At 51.8% G+C, this 16,544-nt stretch overlaps 1 protein-coding gene across 1 annotated transcript in view; it reads left to right on the top strand.

Annotated features, from left to right (window-relative positions):
- RAB11FIP4 (RAB11 family interacting protein 4 (class II)) overlaps window positions 1–6,869 on the top strand; it is a 114,727-nt gene extending 107,858 nt beyond the window's left edge. The window contains 8 exon segments of the mRNA XM_006891068.1: window positions 201–304; window positions 1,289–1,429; window positions 3,894–3,975; window positions 4,458–4,546; window positions 4,548–4,593; window positions 4,680–4,838; window positions 6,003–6,146; window positions 6,753–6,869. Of these exon segments, the coding sequence (XP_006891130.1) occupies window positions 201–304; window positions 1,289–1,429; window positions 3,894–3,975; window positions 4,458–4,546; window positions 4,548–4,593; window positions 4,680–4,838; window positions 6,003–6,146; window positions 6,753–6,869 (882 nt within the window).
- The last annotated feature ends 9,675 nt before the right edge of the window (window positions 6,870–16,544 follow it).

Raw genomic sequence — 16,544 nt, 5'->3', positions numbered from 1 at the left:
CATGTGTGGTGCTTCCTGGGGTCGCAGGGACCTGTATACTTACTCAGGGATGGGGGGTTTGTCCTCACGGTGGCACATGCACTCACACACTGGCCCCCAACTCCCGCCTCAGCAGACTGATTGTTAGTTCTTTGTGCTCGTTCAGAAGTCCTGCCTCAGTCCTGCAGTTTCTAGGTTCTCACCTCTACCCGCTGCCGCAGGTGAGCTTCCTGGAAAAGAAAGTAACAGAGCTGGAGAATGACAGCCTGACCAACGGGGACCTGAAGAGCAAGCTAAAGCAGGAGAACACCCAGCTGGTGCACAGGTCAGGGCTGGCCCCGACTTCTGCCCGAGGGGCTGAGGCCCTTCCCTATTCCCACAGCCCCTGGAGGACGTACCCTCATGTCCCTGCCAGCTTAGGGTCTGTGGTCCATCTGCTCTTTATCGTACAGCCCTGCCCACACAGGGAATAGGGAGCTAAGCAAGAACTTGACCTTGACCGTAGGCCTGCATCCCCAGGGCTTGTCTAAGACAGGATTCAGAATCCTCTCTACTGCCTGTCACTGTCACACGTCATGAGAAACTGGCCTCTGTAGCTGGAGGACAAGCTCTGTAGAGGGAGAAGCCATTGTATATGGGAGGGAGGGGCCAGGCATTGTTCTTCCCTCATTCCCACAGAGAGCGGCCCAGTGAACACAGTTTCCTGAACCCAGTTAGTGAGACAGCGCTTAGGGAATTTAACTACCCTTACAAGGTGGCATGAACTGGGGAAACGGCCCTGCTGGGGTCCCTTCTGCCAATATCCTCGGGCAGATGTACCATATAGGCTACTGACTAATAAATGAATGGCGAGACTAGCATGCTTGGGGTCTCTAGCCAGGACCTGCCCTGTTTGGAGTCAAGTTGTCCACTAAGCTGAATCCCTATTAGTGGGGCATTGGCCAGCTAGGAATAGGGGAAAGAAGAGGTGAGATCTGAAGGCTGTTCAGGCCAGGCCATAGGAAGGCCTTCTGACTCCCCTTCCCTTGCCCTGAACTCCCTTCTTCTTAGCTACAGCTCCTCGCCCCCTTGACATCACTGTCATCTCTGCTTCTCCACGGCCGAGCTTGGCTGGTATTCCTTTCTCTAGATGTCTCAGTGTCCCAAGTGTATCTCTCTGAAGCTGCTGGTGTGTGGTCACAAACACTCCCTTACTCCCTCACTAAAGGCGTTAGGACCCAGAACTCCCTGTAACCCCAGCTTGGGTTGGATAAAATGACTCAGGCCACCCAGGGTCACCCTGAACCCAGATCGGTTCTGCTGTCCCCAGGGTGCACGAGCTGGAGGAGGTGGTCAAGGACCAGGAGACCACAGCCGAGCAGGCCCTGGAGGAGGCGGCGCGGCGGCACCGGGAGGCCTACAGCAAGCTGGAGAGAGAGAAGAGCACCGAGGTGGAACTGCTGAACACGCGGTGAGTCCTGGCCTGCCTGCTTGGTGTGGGCCAGCACTGGGGGGCCGGGACCTTTCTACACAGCTGCTGCCCCCTGAGCCACCCTCACACCGCAGGTACAGGCCCACCAGGAAGACACCCACCCATCTTACAGGTGCGAGCTAAAGCCCTACCCTGATCCAGCACTGGGCCTGATGTCTGGACTCAGAGCGCCCCCTGCTGTCAGGTTCTCCTCTGACGCCAGACACTTGGGCTAACAGACCCTGGGCCTGGGAGAAGAGGCTTAGACGGCAAAGTAAATGGGGAACTGCAGCCTTAGGTTTCTTTGGAACCCTGCACTCCAGGGATAGCTATGGCCTCATTGTTGGAATCTTAAGGTAGACAGAGCAAAGAGTGCTGTCCTGGGAACCTGGCTTGTCCAGTTCCAGGATTTTCTTTCTTCTCTTGGCCTCAGTTTCTTCAGTCATCCCCTTCCCATCTGCCACCTGGTGGCTGTGCACATCAGAGCTTTGCACATATGATACCTGTGGTGATACCACCGTACTGAGGTCAAGAAGGCCACCTGGGCCCCCCAGCAGGGAGAGCAGCTACCTGGGGTACTCCAGGCCCCCACTAGGCTCTGTTCTCTAAGCTGAGCCTTTCTGGAGTCTTCTAGGCCCAGAGAGGTGGGGGGCAGAGGTTGATGACTGAGAGTTGGGCATCCACCTTGGACCACACATGGTTCTCAGGCAAGTATCTCCCTGCTTATTGAGGTCACATCTGAGACCAGCTTTGTTAACTTGATTAACCAGGGCTTCGTTATAAATTTAGGAAACAAAGGTTCTTACCCCTGGACTGATAGGCAATGTCATGATTGATGGAGAAGAGATTAAAACTGTCAACAGCTTCATCTTCCTTGGATCCACGGTTAACACTTTTGGTACCAGCAGTCAGGAAATAGGAGGCACATTGCACTGGGAAAATCTACAGTAAGGGACCTCTCCAAATTATTGAGGAGTGATGATGTCAGTTTGAGGACTAAGGTATATCTGATTTAGGCCATAGTCTTTCTGATCACTTATTATGCATCTGAGAGCTGAACAATGAATAAGGATAACAGAAGAATTGATGCCGTTGAGGTGTGGTTATGGAGAAGAGCATTGAACATCCCATGCTTGGCCAAGAGAAGAAACACCGTCTTGGGGAGGATGTAGCCAGAGGGCTCTTGGGAGGCAAGACTTTGCCTCACATACTTTGGGCGTGTTGCTAGGAGGGGCTGTTCCTTGGAGAGGGAAATGATGCTGGGAAGGGTGGAAGCTGGTGAAGAAAAGGAAGACCTAAACCAAGTGCATTGACAGGGTGACTTCCACAATGTGCTCTTCCGTGTCGGGAAGTGTGAGGATGGCACAGGATAGAACAGGGTTCAGAGCTTTTGTTCATAGGGTCGCTGTGAGTCATACTTGACTCGACAGCACCTAACAACAACCATATTATAAATTTCCAGTCATGTTCTAAAAGTCCCTGCTTTGCATCTGTTTCTGGAAGCTGGTAGCTCATTAAGTTCGACTGCTCTCTTTCTCCATCTGATGACTGTGTCATCAGAGAAGTATTTCAGAGAAGTAGCTGGAACAAGGTGTTGGAAGGAGACAGCATGAGCATGGATCACAGGTCTTGGGAACAGTCCCTGACCTGCACCTCACTTGCACAACTCCAGAACTGCAGAACAGCACGTAAACAGTCATGCGGTGTGCTCCTCACACCGCCCCACCTCAGCTTCCCTGTGAGGCCATGTCAGCAGCATGTGGGTGGAAGGTCTAAACTCTTTCCGGCTCAGGCCCTGAGGCCTCTCCCAGGGAACACAGAAAACTGCGGAGGCCAGGGACCATCTGTGCAGGAAGGAGAAAGTGAACATGGGTGGGGGGATGACTGCCTGCAGAAGTCAGTCATTTGAGATGACCGTGCGCTGTCTTGATGCCACCCACAGCTGGGCACCTGAACATCTCCTGAGTAATTTAAACCATCGCCGGCATCCAGCTCTGTCTCCTCAGGAAGGTACTTTAGGACACAGATCATCGCTGTGGGAACTGGTGCCTCTGAGTGTCTGAGGCAGCAGATGTGAGCACCCGGGACGAGTCCTGGCTTTGGGTGGGGACTGAAAAGGAAAAGAGGATCTTTGCCTGCAGCCTGCTCGTTGTAACAAGTGGGCCCTTATCCCAAACAGCCTCGGGAAAACGCTTCATCCTAAAGATTAACTCCTTATTATTTTAGGCCCCCTTATAAGGATGTATTAAGGTTGTCTGATTCATAAATTATGACTTGCTCAGGCCTAAGTTAGCATTTGGGACAATTTGTCTGTCTGTCTCTCTCTCTACCCCCCTCCATGTCCCTGTGTGTATGTGTATGTCTGTTCCTAGTATCTTCCTTCCTCTTAACAGAGAATCTGTGCATCTTGTCAATCTACTGTGAGCAAATCTCTCTTCTGAGACATTTGTCCTCTTTTCCCCAGGGTGCAGCAATTAGAGGAAGAAAATACGGAGCTTAGGACGACAGTGACTCGGCTCAAGTCCCAAACAGAGAAGCTGGATGAGGTGAGCGCAGGTCCAGGGAGGTCTCAGACGTAGTCCTCAAGCCTCGCCCACAGGCGGTGGTGCCAGGCAGCAAGGGCCAGGAATGTTTACTGTTGGCCACAAAGCGTGCAGGATGCGCGGTTTTCCTATGTTTCTGTTTTCTCGTGTTTTCTACACTGGATGTGTTTTCCAACATAGTGGGAGGTGGGGGGGTGGGGAGAATAATGTAAAGAAAGAGAAAGAGGTTAGCGTTTGTGTGGGCTGCCACCTTCTGTTTCTTCAAGTTGCTTTTGATCTGGCACCAGTGAAGGACATTAGAGTTCTGGGATTTTCTAGCTATGTTCTAGAATCATCGGGGACCATCTGGTTATTTTAAACTGTGAACTGGAAGATTCTGTCCAGAGAAGCAAGGCTGATTCCATTTGCCATGAGAGACCCCTCTTTGAGAGCCAGGCCCAGGCCCTGGGACTCCCCTGCACTCACTGGGGGTCTCCCTGTCCCAGGAGCGGCAGCGCATGTCTGACCGTCTGGAGGACACCAGCCTGCGGCTCAAGGATGAGATGGACCTCTACAAACGCATGATGGACAAGCTGCCAGAACCGCCTCGAGTTCCAGAAGGAGCGGGAGGCGACGCAGGAGGTAGGTTGCCAGCCAGGAGGCCTAGAGCTCCCACCAGCGCGACCCCCAGCACACTTCGCCCACCAACCGGCCTCTCTCCCTCGCAGCTCATTGAAGACCTGCGGAAGGAGCTGGAGCATCTACAGATGTACAAGCTGGACTGTGAGCGGCCAGGCAGGGGCCGCAGCGCCTCATCCGGGCTGGGCGAGTTCAATGCCAGAGCTCGCGAGGTGGAGCTGGAGCATGAGATCAAGCGACTGAAGCAGGTGGGTCCTGGGAGCTGAGTTCCGCAGGGTAAGGGAGCCCAGTGGTGAGGCTCACCCTGACTCTCAGCATCCAAACCGGTGGGCTCCACTCAGTGAGTGCGGTATGAGTGTAGCCCATACCTTCCCCACACTCCTGTCTGCTCCTCCAGCCACCTGATTGTCAGGGCTGGTCATCTCATTTTACAGGCTGAGCACTCACCTCTAAGCTAGGTCTGATGCAAATTCCAAGACTTTTCTTTGTCCACAGAAAGAAATAGATAGTACTCTACTGTACTCTCCTGTCCTTGGCTCTTCGAAGAAGGAAACTGTGCCCTGACACAAACTATTATGTGTCCACACTGGGCTTCCAGCATAGACCAGAGCCCAAGGTCTGACGTCAAGTGGAGTGCACTTCCTTCACTGGGGACCAGTATGGGGCACAGGAATGAGACTAGAGGGGGCAGTGAGCATCACTTCTGGATGGAGGCTCCGCTCAGCCTTACCCTGTGGGTAGGGCTCTGCAGCATAAATCCCACCTCTGAGTTGGTTCAACTTCAAGGCAGAGGTGTATGCACGGCCTTCTGCATCAGTCCTAAAACTCCTTATCTCTCTCATGCAAGAGGGGCTCTGAAGACCCCAGTGTGAACACTTAAGAACCTTTAAACAAAAATAGGAGTGTCGAGTTGGCAAATGGGGTATTGACTAAGCAGAACAAGGATCCTTCCAGAAGGATTTCCTACCAGAGATGGGCTTGTGAGCCTGGGCTGTGAGAAGAGCCAGGTAGATGAGCTGACTGTCTGCACGGATCCCAGAGCATCCCTTTTCCTCACCAAGGATGGGTGTTGGGGGAAAAGCTGCTGGTGGGTGTGCGCCCATCGAGGCCCACAGGGGCTCCTGGTCTGGCTCATCCATCCTCCAGGGAGGAAGGGACAGCCACAAACCATGCCCTGTGCAGGCACACAGCCCCTCAAAACCACATGAATTCCCTGGTGCCAGGCCTCCAAACCAGGAACCGGTCCTACTCCCACCCAAGTGTGGCAAATCCACCTCGCTTAGGGAGTCCTAAGCTGGCCGAGGCATGCAACCGAGAGCCTGGTGCTGGTCATCGTCAAGAGACAGTGAATGCAGAGTGATGGGCTCCTATGCTTCTGGGGATTGATGCTGACTTTGTGCTCCTTGTAATAGGAGAACCATAAGCTTCGAGATCAGAATGATGACTTGAATGGACAGATCTTGAGCCTCAGCCTCTACGAAGCAAAGAACCTCTTTGCCACTCAGACCAAAGCCCAGTCTCTGGCTGCAGAAATAGACACGGCTTCACGAGATGAGGTAAACTTCTGCTGTGACTACCATGCTGGCAACAGCTCCCTCCCTCCATGCATGTCTGTCCCGATGCTCACATGCCATGATGACAGGCCTGGCTGTCCAGAGCAGGGAAACCAGATTAGGTTGACCCCTGAGAGCCTCCCCCGCCTCTACAGCTACAAATACCCACGTGTAGCTGGGCTGAAGGACCAGTTAGAAGTAGGCCTGGAGAAGAGAAGTGGCAGTGCTGGGGATAAGGAGAAAGGCCATTCCAGGAGAGCAAACAGCCCTTACAAGTCCTAATAAGTATCAGTCTTGACTACAAATGGTTTTAGGTCAGTGTTCTCAGCCTTTACAAAAAAATTACCCATACCTGGGGCCCTGTGCACAGATAAAAACAGGTTAGAATAGATTAAAATTGTTTCTCTAGGTGGGACCCAGGCTCTGATTACTTAAAACTCCTGAGATAAGGGCTGAGCCACCCCCATAGACACTTGTCCTGGCATCCAGGAGCTGAGGTCGATCTTGGGGATACCTTGCCCCTGGCCTCCTGAGCCCCTCTGTTTTGCAAACTTGGGCCCTCACCCCCTCCGGCCCCACAACTGATCATTTCTCTCCCATCCTCTTCAGCTAATGGAAGCCTTGAAGGAGCAGGAGGAAATCAACTTTCGCCTGAGGCAGTATATGGACAAGATTATCCTCGCTATCCTGGACCATAACCCCTCTATCCTGGAGATCAAACATTGAGACAAGGGGGCTGGCTGCAGAGCGGCCCAGGGACCAAAGGGTAGACCCTGCCCGAGGATGCAAGCCCAAGGCTCAGGCCCGGGCCTCACACCCACACTGTAAATGTATCTCTGGCCACCTCTTGTGATATGTACTGGTGTGTATGTGGGGCAGGCATGGCGTGTGGCTGTGTGCTCTGCTCACAGCACGTGGGTGATACCTGTGTGGTCAGCTGTTGATACACTTTGTGATACCTCTGCGTGGGGCAGAGGGCACCGGAGCTGGGAGGGGGCAAGGTCTGCTGTCAAGAGGTACTGTAGTAGTAAGAACTGGAACCTTACATTTTAGGTACTAGACAAAATGATTCTACCTCTGGGGATAAGGATGAAAAGTAGTGAGAGAGGCCTTTAACCTACCCTGTCCCCTCTGCGAGCAGAATTCTGTCTTCCAGGTGTTTGCATGCTCAACAGCTGTGTCCTTACCAGTCTGTTCATCCTGGATCAGGGCACCTGTCCAGTCCAGAGGTTCGAGCTCAGAGGGGAGGAAGGCGCCCCTGGCGCGTGGTCCGTGCTCGGGCCGTGATCCCTGTGTGTGGCCTGGGCAGTGCAGCCTGAGAATGTGGGGGTTCAGGGGAGCTGACGGCTGCGGCTCACAGCTTCGCTCTGCAGTGTCCTTGGTGTTTTTCTTTTAAGTTCTCCAAGTAAGCACTTCCTTATCCCTGCTCACCTACCTCCTCTTTCTATTTCATTTTTCTTTTTAAGACAGTGAAAAATGAGCATTCACCTGGATGGAAAAGGAAAAGATAGAAAAGAGAAAAGGGCGTGGGTGAATAGAGGTGTCTAAGGCAGTTGTTGGCATTAGGCAACCGAAGATGTGGTTTTCGAGGTGGAGAGGGGTCCACATCCCTGTGGTTTCCTCCTCAGGTCGTTAATGTTTTAAGAGCGAGATGCACGTCAGGACTATCTCGCCCAGCAAACTCTTGGGCTGTCAGTGAGCCCTGTGCCCCACACAGCCTGCTAGTGACAGGTCTGGAGTCTGAATGTTCAGAATCTGGGCTCAGCTGGGTATCAGGAGCCCTTCATTCCAACTGTTAGAAGCACCTGTATTAATTTCTCTGCCAGAGGGGTGAATGTGAATGCTGTGTGGTCTGGGGACATGGCCGGGGACACCTCAGTCTTCCATCCTCTGAGATTTTGAATCTACTCTTTTGTTCTAAGCACTAAAGGGTAGATAATGGTACTTACTTTGAACTAAGTTTGCCTCAGTTTTCTATGATTCATGACTCGTTTCCTTCATTGAAATATGTATAAACAGAATAGTCTTCTTTTCCCCGCCACAGTTTCTTGTGTTCATCAGTACTTCTAGAATCTAAAGAAAGTTTTGGGCATGTGTTGGGAGGGGCATGGAGGGGTGTCCACAGAGAAGAGAGGACTGCAGAGAGTGAAGAGGGACTTGAGACACTGGATGTGTACCCTTCCCACAAAGGCAGGGCTGTGGCCAGGACCCCTCAACTTTTGCCGTTGGATTTTGGTGGATCTCTTCAGAAGCACGTGAATGGTGTTTATTTCATGCAGCTAATAATAGTATTGGATTGTCCGGCCCAGGGCTTGGGGCCACCCCAGCAAGAGGACTAGGCCACTGTCAGTCGGCAAGTCTCTTAGCCCCTTAGGTCACTGACCTCCCTGGTTTACTGAGAGTGAAAAGCAAGCAGTAGGAAGGAGCAATGAGGAGTGAGTCGCTGGAGAATTTGCCAGTGGTAAGGAATGACTGTGAATTAAGGGAAGAAGATGAAACATGACAGGCTTTGGCCTGGGTTTTGTGTCCTTAGGGGTCCTGCTGAGAGGCCACCGAAGTTAAGGGGTGGACAGTCCTGGTGTATGAGAGGCTTCCCTCAGAGAAAAGGAGTTTGAGATAAACATTATCTGTGCTTGCTGGCTGCTTTAGGAGTTCCTCTGTGGTGTGAACAATTGACAGCACACTAAAAGGTTGGCAGTGCAGCAAGCCAAAATGTTGGCGGTTGAAAGTCCCCCAGAGGCACCTCGGCAGAAAGGCCTGGTGACAGTGCTTAAGCACTGGGATTCTCCGTGAGTTAAAACCAATTTGACAGCAACTGGTTTGGAGGGTTTGTTTTTTTTTTTTTTTTTTTATTTTTTTTAATTAATTTTAATGGACATTTACAGAGGTTTTGGATTTCCGTTCATGGTTTGGAGTTTTTAAAGCTGCTTTGGTTTGAAATTGCAGAGAAAGCCGCAGAGGCCTCAGTGTTCATGGTCATTCAGAGTGTGGGGTAGAATTTCTGCTTTGAGGGGTCGGAAAAGTTGTCGGTCTGTGCGGCTCTGCAGAGTTCCGCCTCCAGGGGGCGCCGCGGAGACGGACTCCCGGCCTGGTCCAGGGCGCAGTGTGCAGTGATCTCCGAAAGGAGGCGGGCGGTGGCTCCCAGACTTCAGAATGAGAGATTAGGCTTGTTCTAAAGAAACTAAATCCAACCTTTTTACTCTCTTCAGCCAGAATCGTGTAACACCTAGCCTCTAGCCTGTGAAGTTGGCCTTTTCCCTTCTTTTTTTAAAGCCAGCAAGGGAAAAAAGTTTATTAAAACACAAGGCACCTTGTTAGGGTCCTAAGAGGTTCCCAGGCCTGGTTTGTTAGCAAAGATCAAGCACTCAGAGCCTGCAGAAAGACAGTTAAAGACAGGAAAGAGAGGAGGGGGCTTTCTAAGAGGTTAGGACCACACGTGCACGCACACATACACGATGAGGGCAAAAGGCCTATCAGATTGCCTTTTGCAGATCACGTATGTTGTTTTGATTTGGAGCTTCAAAACTACTTCGGGCTGGGGTGGGTGTGTGCCCCACCGGCCCAGGGCAGGTTCCAGGGCCTGGAGTAGGAAGGGAGGGACCCTTCTGGGGTTTCTGATAGAATTTCTTCCCACCCCATTGTGCTTTCAGCAAGTAGCTGGGCTGTCATATTTAAAAGGGAAAGAGCTTTCTAAATTCTGAAGTTTAGGCTGAATCCCCAGAGGTTCTGATTTAATTAGCACTGGGTACAGCCAAGGCCTCCGGGAATTTTTAAGAGCTGCAGACAGTTCTAGTGTAACTGAGTGTCCTGTGTGGGGTTTGGTGTTAAACCTGGCAACCCTGCCAGGTCGGAATAGGCAGTCGCTTGTCCAGACTTGTCGTATTTTCAAGGATATGGGAAGGAAGCCCTGCAGTCACTTTTCATTTTACATGACATTGTACTGTCCTTGTGTCCAGTTGGAAGTCAGACCAAATTGACCAAACTGGCAAATGGGTTTCTGTATCTATAAAATGGGAAAGATACCCTGGTGGCATAGTGAACAGTGTTACCTGTCTGCAAACTAAAAGGTCCACAATTCAAATCCACCAGCCGCTCTGCGAGAGGCTCCCCCTATAAAGGTTTCCGTCCTCCATAACCCAACAGAAGGCGACTTAGAACCACTGGCAGTGGAATGCTGTTTTTCATGGAAAAAGAAACCCTTTCTGGCTGAGCTAGACTCTTATTTCTTAGGAATGGTGTAAGGATAAAGTCCTAGTGAAAATAAAATAAAACTGTTTAACTGTATGGCCCAGTTAGACCTAATTTATTTTCTTCTACTGCTATAAATGTGTATGTAGGGGTTTTTGAGACGTGTCAGAGGCATCTTCCTATCACTTGATCTTATTTCTCACCCGTTGCTTAAATGAAACCTGGGAACCTCTCAAAGCATGAAGCCCTGAAACAGAAGTGTCACCTTTGCTGTGCCCGGGAGTCCTGTGTAGCTTTTAAAGTCAAGTGATGGGACTGGACCCTCAGAAGTTCCGACTTTATTTTACGAGGTGTGGTTCTGGCAGCAGCTGACTCGGTTGTGCTGTTGGAGGTTTCAAAGTTTGCTGGCCAGAAGCAGAAGCAACAGCAAGTGATAGCGAGGCTTAAGCCTGGTGCTAAACTTGTACTGAGTTGAGTGGCTTTCCTTGTTAGGCCATCAGATGGTGAGAGGGCCCTCGGTCCCAGGATGGGAGGCCAGATGCCTTCGGGAGCAGCTGGATCAAGCTGTTCCCACCAGATTAGCTTTCCTGAGTAGGTAGTCAGGATCTCTGCTGGGGGTCGACAGGGGGCAAGTGTTGGGGGCAAAACAGAGCCAGTAGATCCTCGTGGTGCAGTTGGGCACAGGTACTTCTGTTACCATGAAGGATTTAGTAAACCCACGAAGGCCTGCAGGGTTGGGGCACAGGGAATCCGGGGAGGTGATGAGGTGCTCTTTTTTGTTCTGTATGCTTGGGTTAACACAGCCACAGGTTTCATCCTAAAAGTTAACCCTGACAGTAACAGGAAGGTTTAGGGTGATAGGAAGCCTGAGGAGATTCTAGACTGGGGACAAGGGAACATTTAAGACTTCATGACAGGCATCCTCCACAGGCTTACCTCCCTGACCCTCCCTTTGAAGGACCCGACCCCAACAGGGTAGTGCTTCTGGTTCGTGAGACTGAGGACTGTGCTGCTGAGGGGTCATCAGTCTGAGGGACCCCTACCCAGGTGACTTTGAGCAAGTTGCTTTCCCCTTGACCAGAGGGGTCTTCTGGATCTGAAGGTCTTATTCTAGCTGAGTGTATGTGTACAGATACAGCAGGACGCAAGAGAGGCCTGAACCCCAAGTCTGCTCACCCTCCGTCATGGTACAGCAACACGAGGCCCTCCTGCCTCTTTTCTGCCTGCCCGGAAAGGGGCTGCTTTCCAGAAAGGTTTGCGCCTAAATGTGGACCCCACTGGAACATGATGGCGCCATCCTCACCAGGCACTAGGTTCCTCACGGCGTTGCTGCTCCGGGGTTGACCTTGTAGATATCTGTCTCTTCCCATCGTGACTGTCAGATAGAAATGTCAGCCACCAGCAGGGTGTTGGGGGCAGAGGACATCATCCCATGGCCACTCCTGCAGGGTCTCAGAGCTGTTGTCCTGGGTGACCTGCTGCCTACTGGGACCCTCTTGCTTCTCTCTGCGCCGGCCGTGTCCTCATCTGCATGGTTTGGGGTCTTTGTCCTTGTGCCTTTTCCCAGTCACTGCTGTACAGGATCTCCCACGTTACCTCCTGCTCCCTTTTCTACACCTTCTCATTGACCCTGACCCTGACATTTCCAAGCTCTTGTAAATGTGTATATACAGTGTCCCACGTTGACCTTCCTGCCACCATGGAGTGGGTGGAGCAGCCTAAAGGCCTACCGGCCAGGTCTCCCAGCACGTTGACCTACAATAGCCAGGCACCTCAACCCAATCACTCATTCAGCCGTGTAGACTGGATAACTACAGAAATGTTCATTATTGTCTTAAGTTTGGGGGCGCGGACCCACTTAGTCTCTCATGCAGCCTACAACTAGTTTAGAGACCTTGAATATCAGAAAAGGGTGATTCTTTGTGAAGCATCTCCCCACACTTGTAGAAGGCAGCACACAGCTTTTTAACCTGGCCCCCGTACCCCCGAGGGGTGCCGTGGGGTCTGCAGCCAGCTGCATGGCCACCTCAGAGGAGCCCAGGCCCCCAGAGGAAGGCCTGCCTTGTGGCTCTGGGTGCTTGACTTCGGGACCTGGATGCAGAGCCCTCTGGCGTCCAGAACATCTGGGACTCCATGTAGGCAGAGGAAGAGGTTCTGCTGCTGCCCCCACCTGCCATTAACAACTGCCGAGCTCTTCCTCGCGTGCCGAAGGTGCTCAGACCGGAGTGCCGTTAACTCTCGACATGTCAAGACCTCGATCAAACCATGCCGAACCGTGCTGGGCCCTTCTTCCCGTCCTGCTCTCAGATTCCGGGAGGGCTGAGCAGACAGCTTCCGGCTTTGCCTTGGATTCTACCTGAGTGTTAATGCCGGGACCCTCAGTCTGATGATGGCGACGGGCTGAGCTTTAGGGCTGGGGTGTGGGGAAAGCTTAGTGCGAGGACACAGGGCTGCACCCCGGGCCAAGCTCTTCACCACCAGCCTGCTTTCTGCCCTCCAAGGGGCAGACTTTCAAAGGCAGGGCTCTCCCAGAGAACTGTAATGTACAGGCCGCAGTGTAAATAAACAGTTTGCTTTTCTTGCCTGACTTAAAAGTGAGTTTCTGTAGTGGGCGAGGGAGGGTGGAGGAGGTGAGGCCAGGTTCCCAGGCTGCCCTGGGTTTGGCTACTGCCCCAGGAAAGGCCACTCAATTCCTGGGTGTCCTGTAATGCAACTGCTCCACCCTTGGGGCTGTGACAGTGTTTGAGGACTCTGACCTCCCTCTAGTCATTTTCTTTTTCCTGTGAGGTTTTCTAGGAGTTGGCTTACACCACACTTCTCCCTCTGTGTCAGCCACCATGACTTCTCAGGCTGTAGACTCAAGTCCCCTACTCCATTCTGAACTTGGACAACCACTCTGTCAACCCTCGTGTTGCAAAGTGACTGTTAGTGGGGAAGCTCAGATGCCGTCTCGTCTACCCCTTCTTATCCTAGAATTCTAGATGCTTCACAAGCCCCTCCCCAGCCCAGCATCTGAAGATGAATTTGTCTCTGGGGCATTCCCAGGCCTCCTGCCAGCACAGACCCCTGTCCCACATGCTGGCCAGATTCAGCAATCCCCCCAGATCCAGCCAATAAAATGAAGGACACCCAGTTACATTTCAGTTTCAGGGAAATTTATAGTTGAGTTGTGTCCATGCAATACTTAAAAAAGACTCTATGTCCAAAGTCCAGATTTAACTGTGCATCCTGCAGTCAGTCTAGCTGGCAACCCTCTTCCCAGCCCTGCCTTGATCCTATGACAGGCCTCATCCATCCTCAGCTCTGGAAGCCTGTCTTGGAAGCTTCGCCAGCTTGCTCTTTGCTCGCACCATGTGCCCTCAGCCCCTGGTCTGCAGGGGTGTGGGGGTGGGGGCTCTGGCAGAGCTGCCCCTCCCCCTCTGAACAACAAGCCCTCTACAGAGGGGGTACAGAACCCAGATGTAGGAAAGCCCTGTGCCCACTTGGCGGGGTGTGTGGAAAATAATAAGTGGAGGATCAAGGTAGGGGGTCATTTTCTGCTTCCACCTCAGATTAGAGGCCAACTTTGCACTTTGTCAGTGAGGAGAGGACCCCATGTTTAGTTCTGGTAGGAGAAGAGTGTGAGCATTCCTGAGGGTCCAGGTTGGATTGGTAGCTTGGACCATCCGACCACCCTGCACAGGGAGGCGTCATCCTCCCTGTACCACAGCAGGGCAAGCGGGTGTAATTTTAACTGAAGAGTAGACTCTTCCGTAGAAAAGCCCTAGCTACACATGTGACTCCGAGCCACACATAAGCCACAGAGCTGGGGACCGAAAAGCAGGCAGGGTGTCAGGCCTAAAACCTCCAGTCAGCTTCTGGAAAATGTAGGCCCGTGTTCAAGATGGGAGATGTCTCTTCTGTTGGCTAACGTTTGCCAAGTAGCACGATGTTTACAGACAGACTCCCAGTTCAAAGCACTCACTCTCAAACACTGCAAGACTCTAGAAACCTTGAGTCTGGAGAGATGGGGGTTCAAATCCAAGCCCCTCACCCTGCAAGTAAAGCCTCTACCTTGACAAGTGCTTATGACGCTTGCGCACGAGGCCATGCTGTCTGAGACCCCTCAGGTGTTCATTCTTTGCAACACCTCAACTTCAGTTATTCCCAGAACTTGAGTGCCAGGTGCCATTCCTCCCCGGCCTGCCACTAGTCATGTATCTCTTGTCCCCACATCCTGAGTGCTAGCCTTGCACCCTGGTTTTGAAAAGAGATTCCTTCTCATAGCTGGGGGCTCCTTTGAGACTCTAGCTCTGCCTTCCCCAATCCATCCTGAAGCGAATGGCCCACCGCAAAGCTCCTGCTGAATTTTCCTGGACTTGCAACCCTGTGTACCCCCATCTCGGGGTGTGTGTGTGTGTGTGTGTGTGTGTAGGGGGAGGTGTCTAGAGTACTGAGCTGGTTCAAGATGACTCGGCATGGAGAATTCAGTGTCATCAAGGAAGTGGGGGAGGGAGCGGCCAAGGGGGCAATGGGAGAAGCAGGGATGGAACCAATCCTGCTGCCACTAAGTTCTGATGACACAGCAACCTTGTTGGATAGTAGAACGGATGTGGAGTTTGGCGGCTTGCCAATATTTATGAAAGTCAACAACTCATCTTTGTTCCACAGGTGCTGATGTGTTTGAACCACCAATCTTTTGGTTCACAGCCAAGTGTCTTAACCACAGCACCATCTGAACTCCCTAGGGGATACCAAATAGCCCAGTATCAAATCTGTGATTTACTGACATTTCACGCTAATCGAACCATTAAACATTTTCTGAGCATTAGTGCTCTGTGTGCTCAAGGAGGGAATGCTGGGGGAGAGACGTGGCTATAAACACTCTTGCTTCTCAGAACCTGGCTGATCAAGTGGTTTGTAACTGCTGACAAGCTCTAAGGCTGGTGGTCTGAACCCATCCCGTGGCTCCAAGAAAGAAAGGCCTGGTGATCTGCTTTCATAAAGATTGCAGCCGCAAAGCCCTTTTGGACAGTTCTACTCACAACACACACAGGGCTGCTACCGGTCTGTGGCTGACCCAACAGTGGCAGCATGACCACCTTGGGAGGTTGAGCTGCCAAGGATGGGGGGAGCATCACGACTGTCTACTGACTCCTTGCCTCAAAGAATGCTGGGTCCCCGGACTGCCTCACTTTACCTCAGTGAGAGCAAGCCCTGCTATGGGTACTGGGTATGCCCTCTGCACAAGTGTGGGCCCCGCTCAACACCCTTGGATAACATTTTCTGACCATTCATTAAAATGCTTGGCTGCTAACCTCAGGGTTAGCTGTTCAAATGCACCACCTGCTCTGCAGTAGAAAGAGGTGGCAGTTTGTTCCTGTGGAGACTTTCAGCCTCAGAAAGAAACCCACTAGGGCAGCTCTGTTGTTTGTTGTATGCTGTAGAGTAGGAACTGACCAACAGCTGACATACTGACAAGTTTTCAGAGGCAGTTAATCATGAAGGGGGAGATTGTCCATCCTTCTCCCAGGGAGCAGCTGGTGGCTTTGAACTGCATGCCTTTGGGTTAGCAGGGCTGCTTACTTAGGGCAGCTCTACTCTATCATTATGTGTCCTTGAGTCAGAACCAGCTCATAACTGACCCTCCAGCAGGTTTTTAGAAGCTGTAAATGACAAGGAAGGAAATTGCCCATGTTTCATGAAATGGTTGGTGGATTTGAACCACATGCCTTTGAGTTGGCAGCGCAGGTTCTTACCACTAAGCCACCACTTGTTGTTACATGCCATCGAGTTGCTTGCTGCTCATAGCAACCCTATGTACAAGAGCCCTAAACTCTGCTCTATCCTGTGCCAACCTTACTGTCTCTGACACACCTACTCCCACTACCCCAGTCACTGAATTGATCCATCTCATCAAGGGTCTTCCTCTCTTGCGCTGTCCCTCCACCTTCCCAAACATGATGTCACTTTCCAAGGACTGGTCCCTCCTTGCAACATGCCCTAAGTATGTCAAATGAAGCTTTAGAATCCTTGCCTCCAAGGAGCAGCCCAGCTTCACCTTCTCCAGGACAAACCTCTTTGTTCTCCTAGCAGTCCATGGTATAATTCAACACTTCTCCAGCACCACAGCTCAAAGGCATCAATTCTCTATCATCCCTAGTCACTGTCCAGCTCTCCAATGCATAGCACGCAATTGCGAAAACTATGGCCCAGATCAGGAGAACCTTTGTT

Source organism: Elephantulus edwardii, unplaced genomic scaffold (genome assembly GCF_000299155.1).
Source record: "Elephantulus edwardii isolate Elephantulus edwardi_28Jun2011 unplaced genomic scaffold, EleEdw1.0 scaffold00094, whole genome shotgun sequence".
NCBI classification, from domain to species: domain Eukaryota; kingdom Metazoa; phylum Chordata; class Mammalia; order Macroscelidea; family Macroscelididae; genus Elephantulus; species Elephantulus edwardii.
This window is presented reverse-complemented; position numbering and strand designations above follow the sequence as displayed.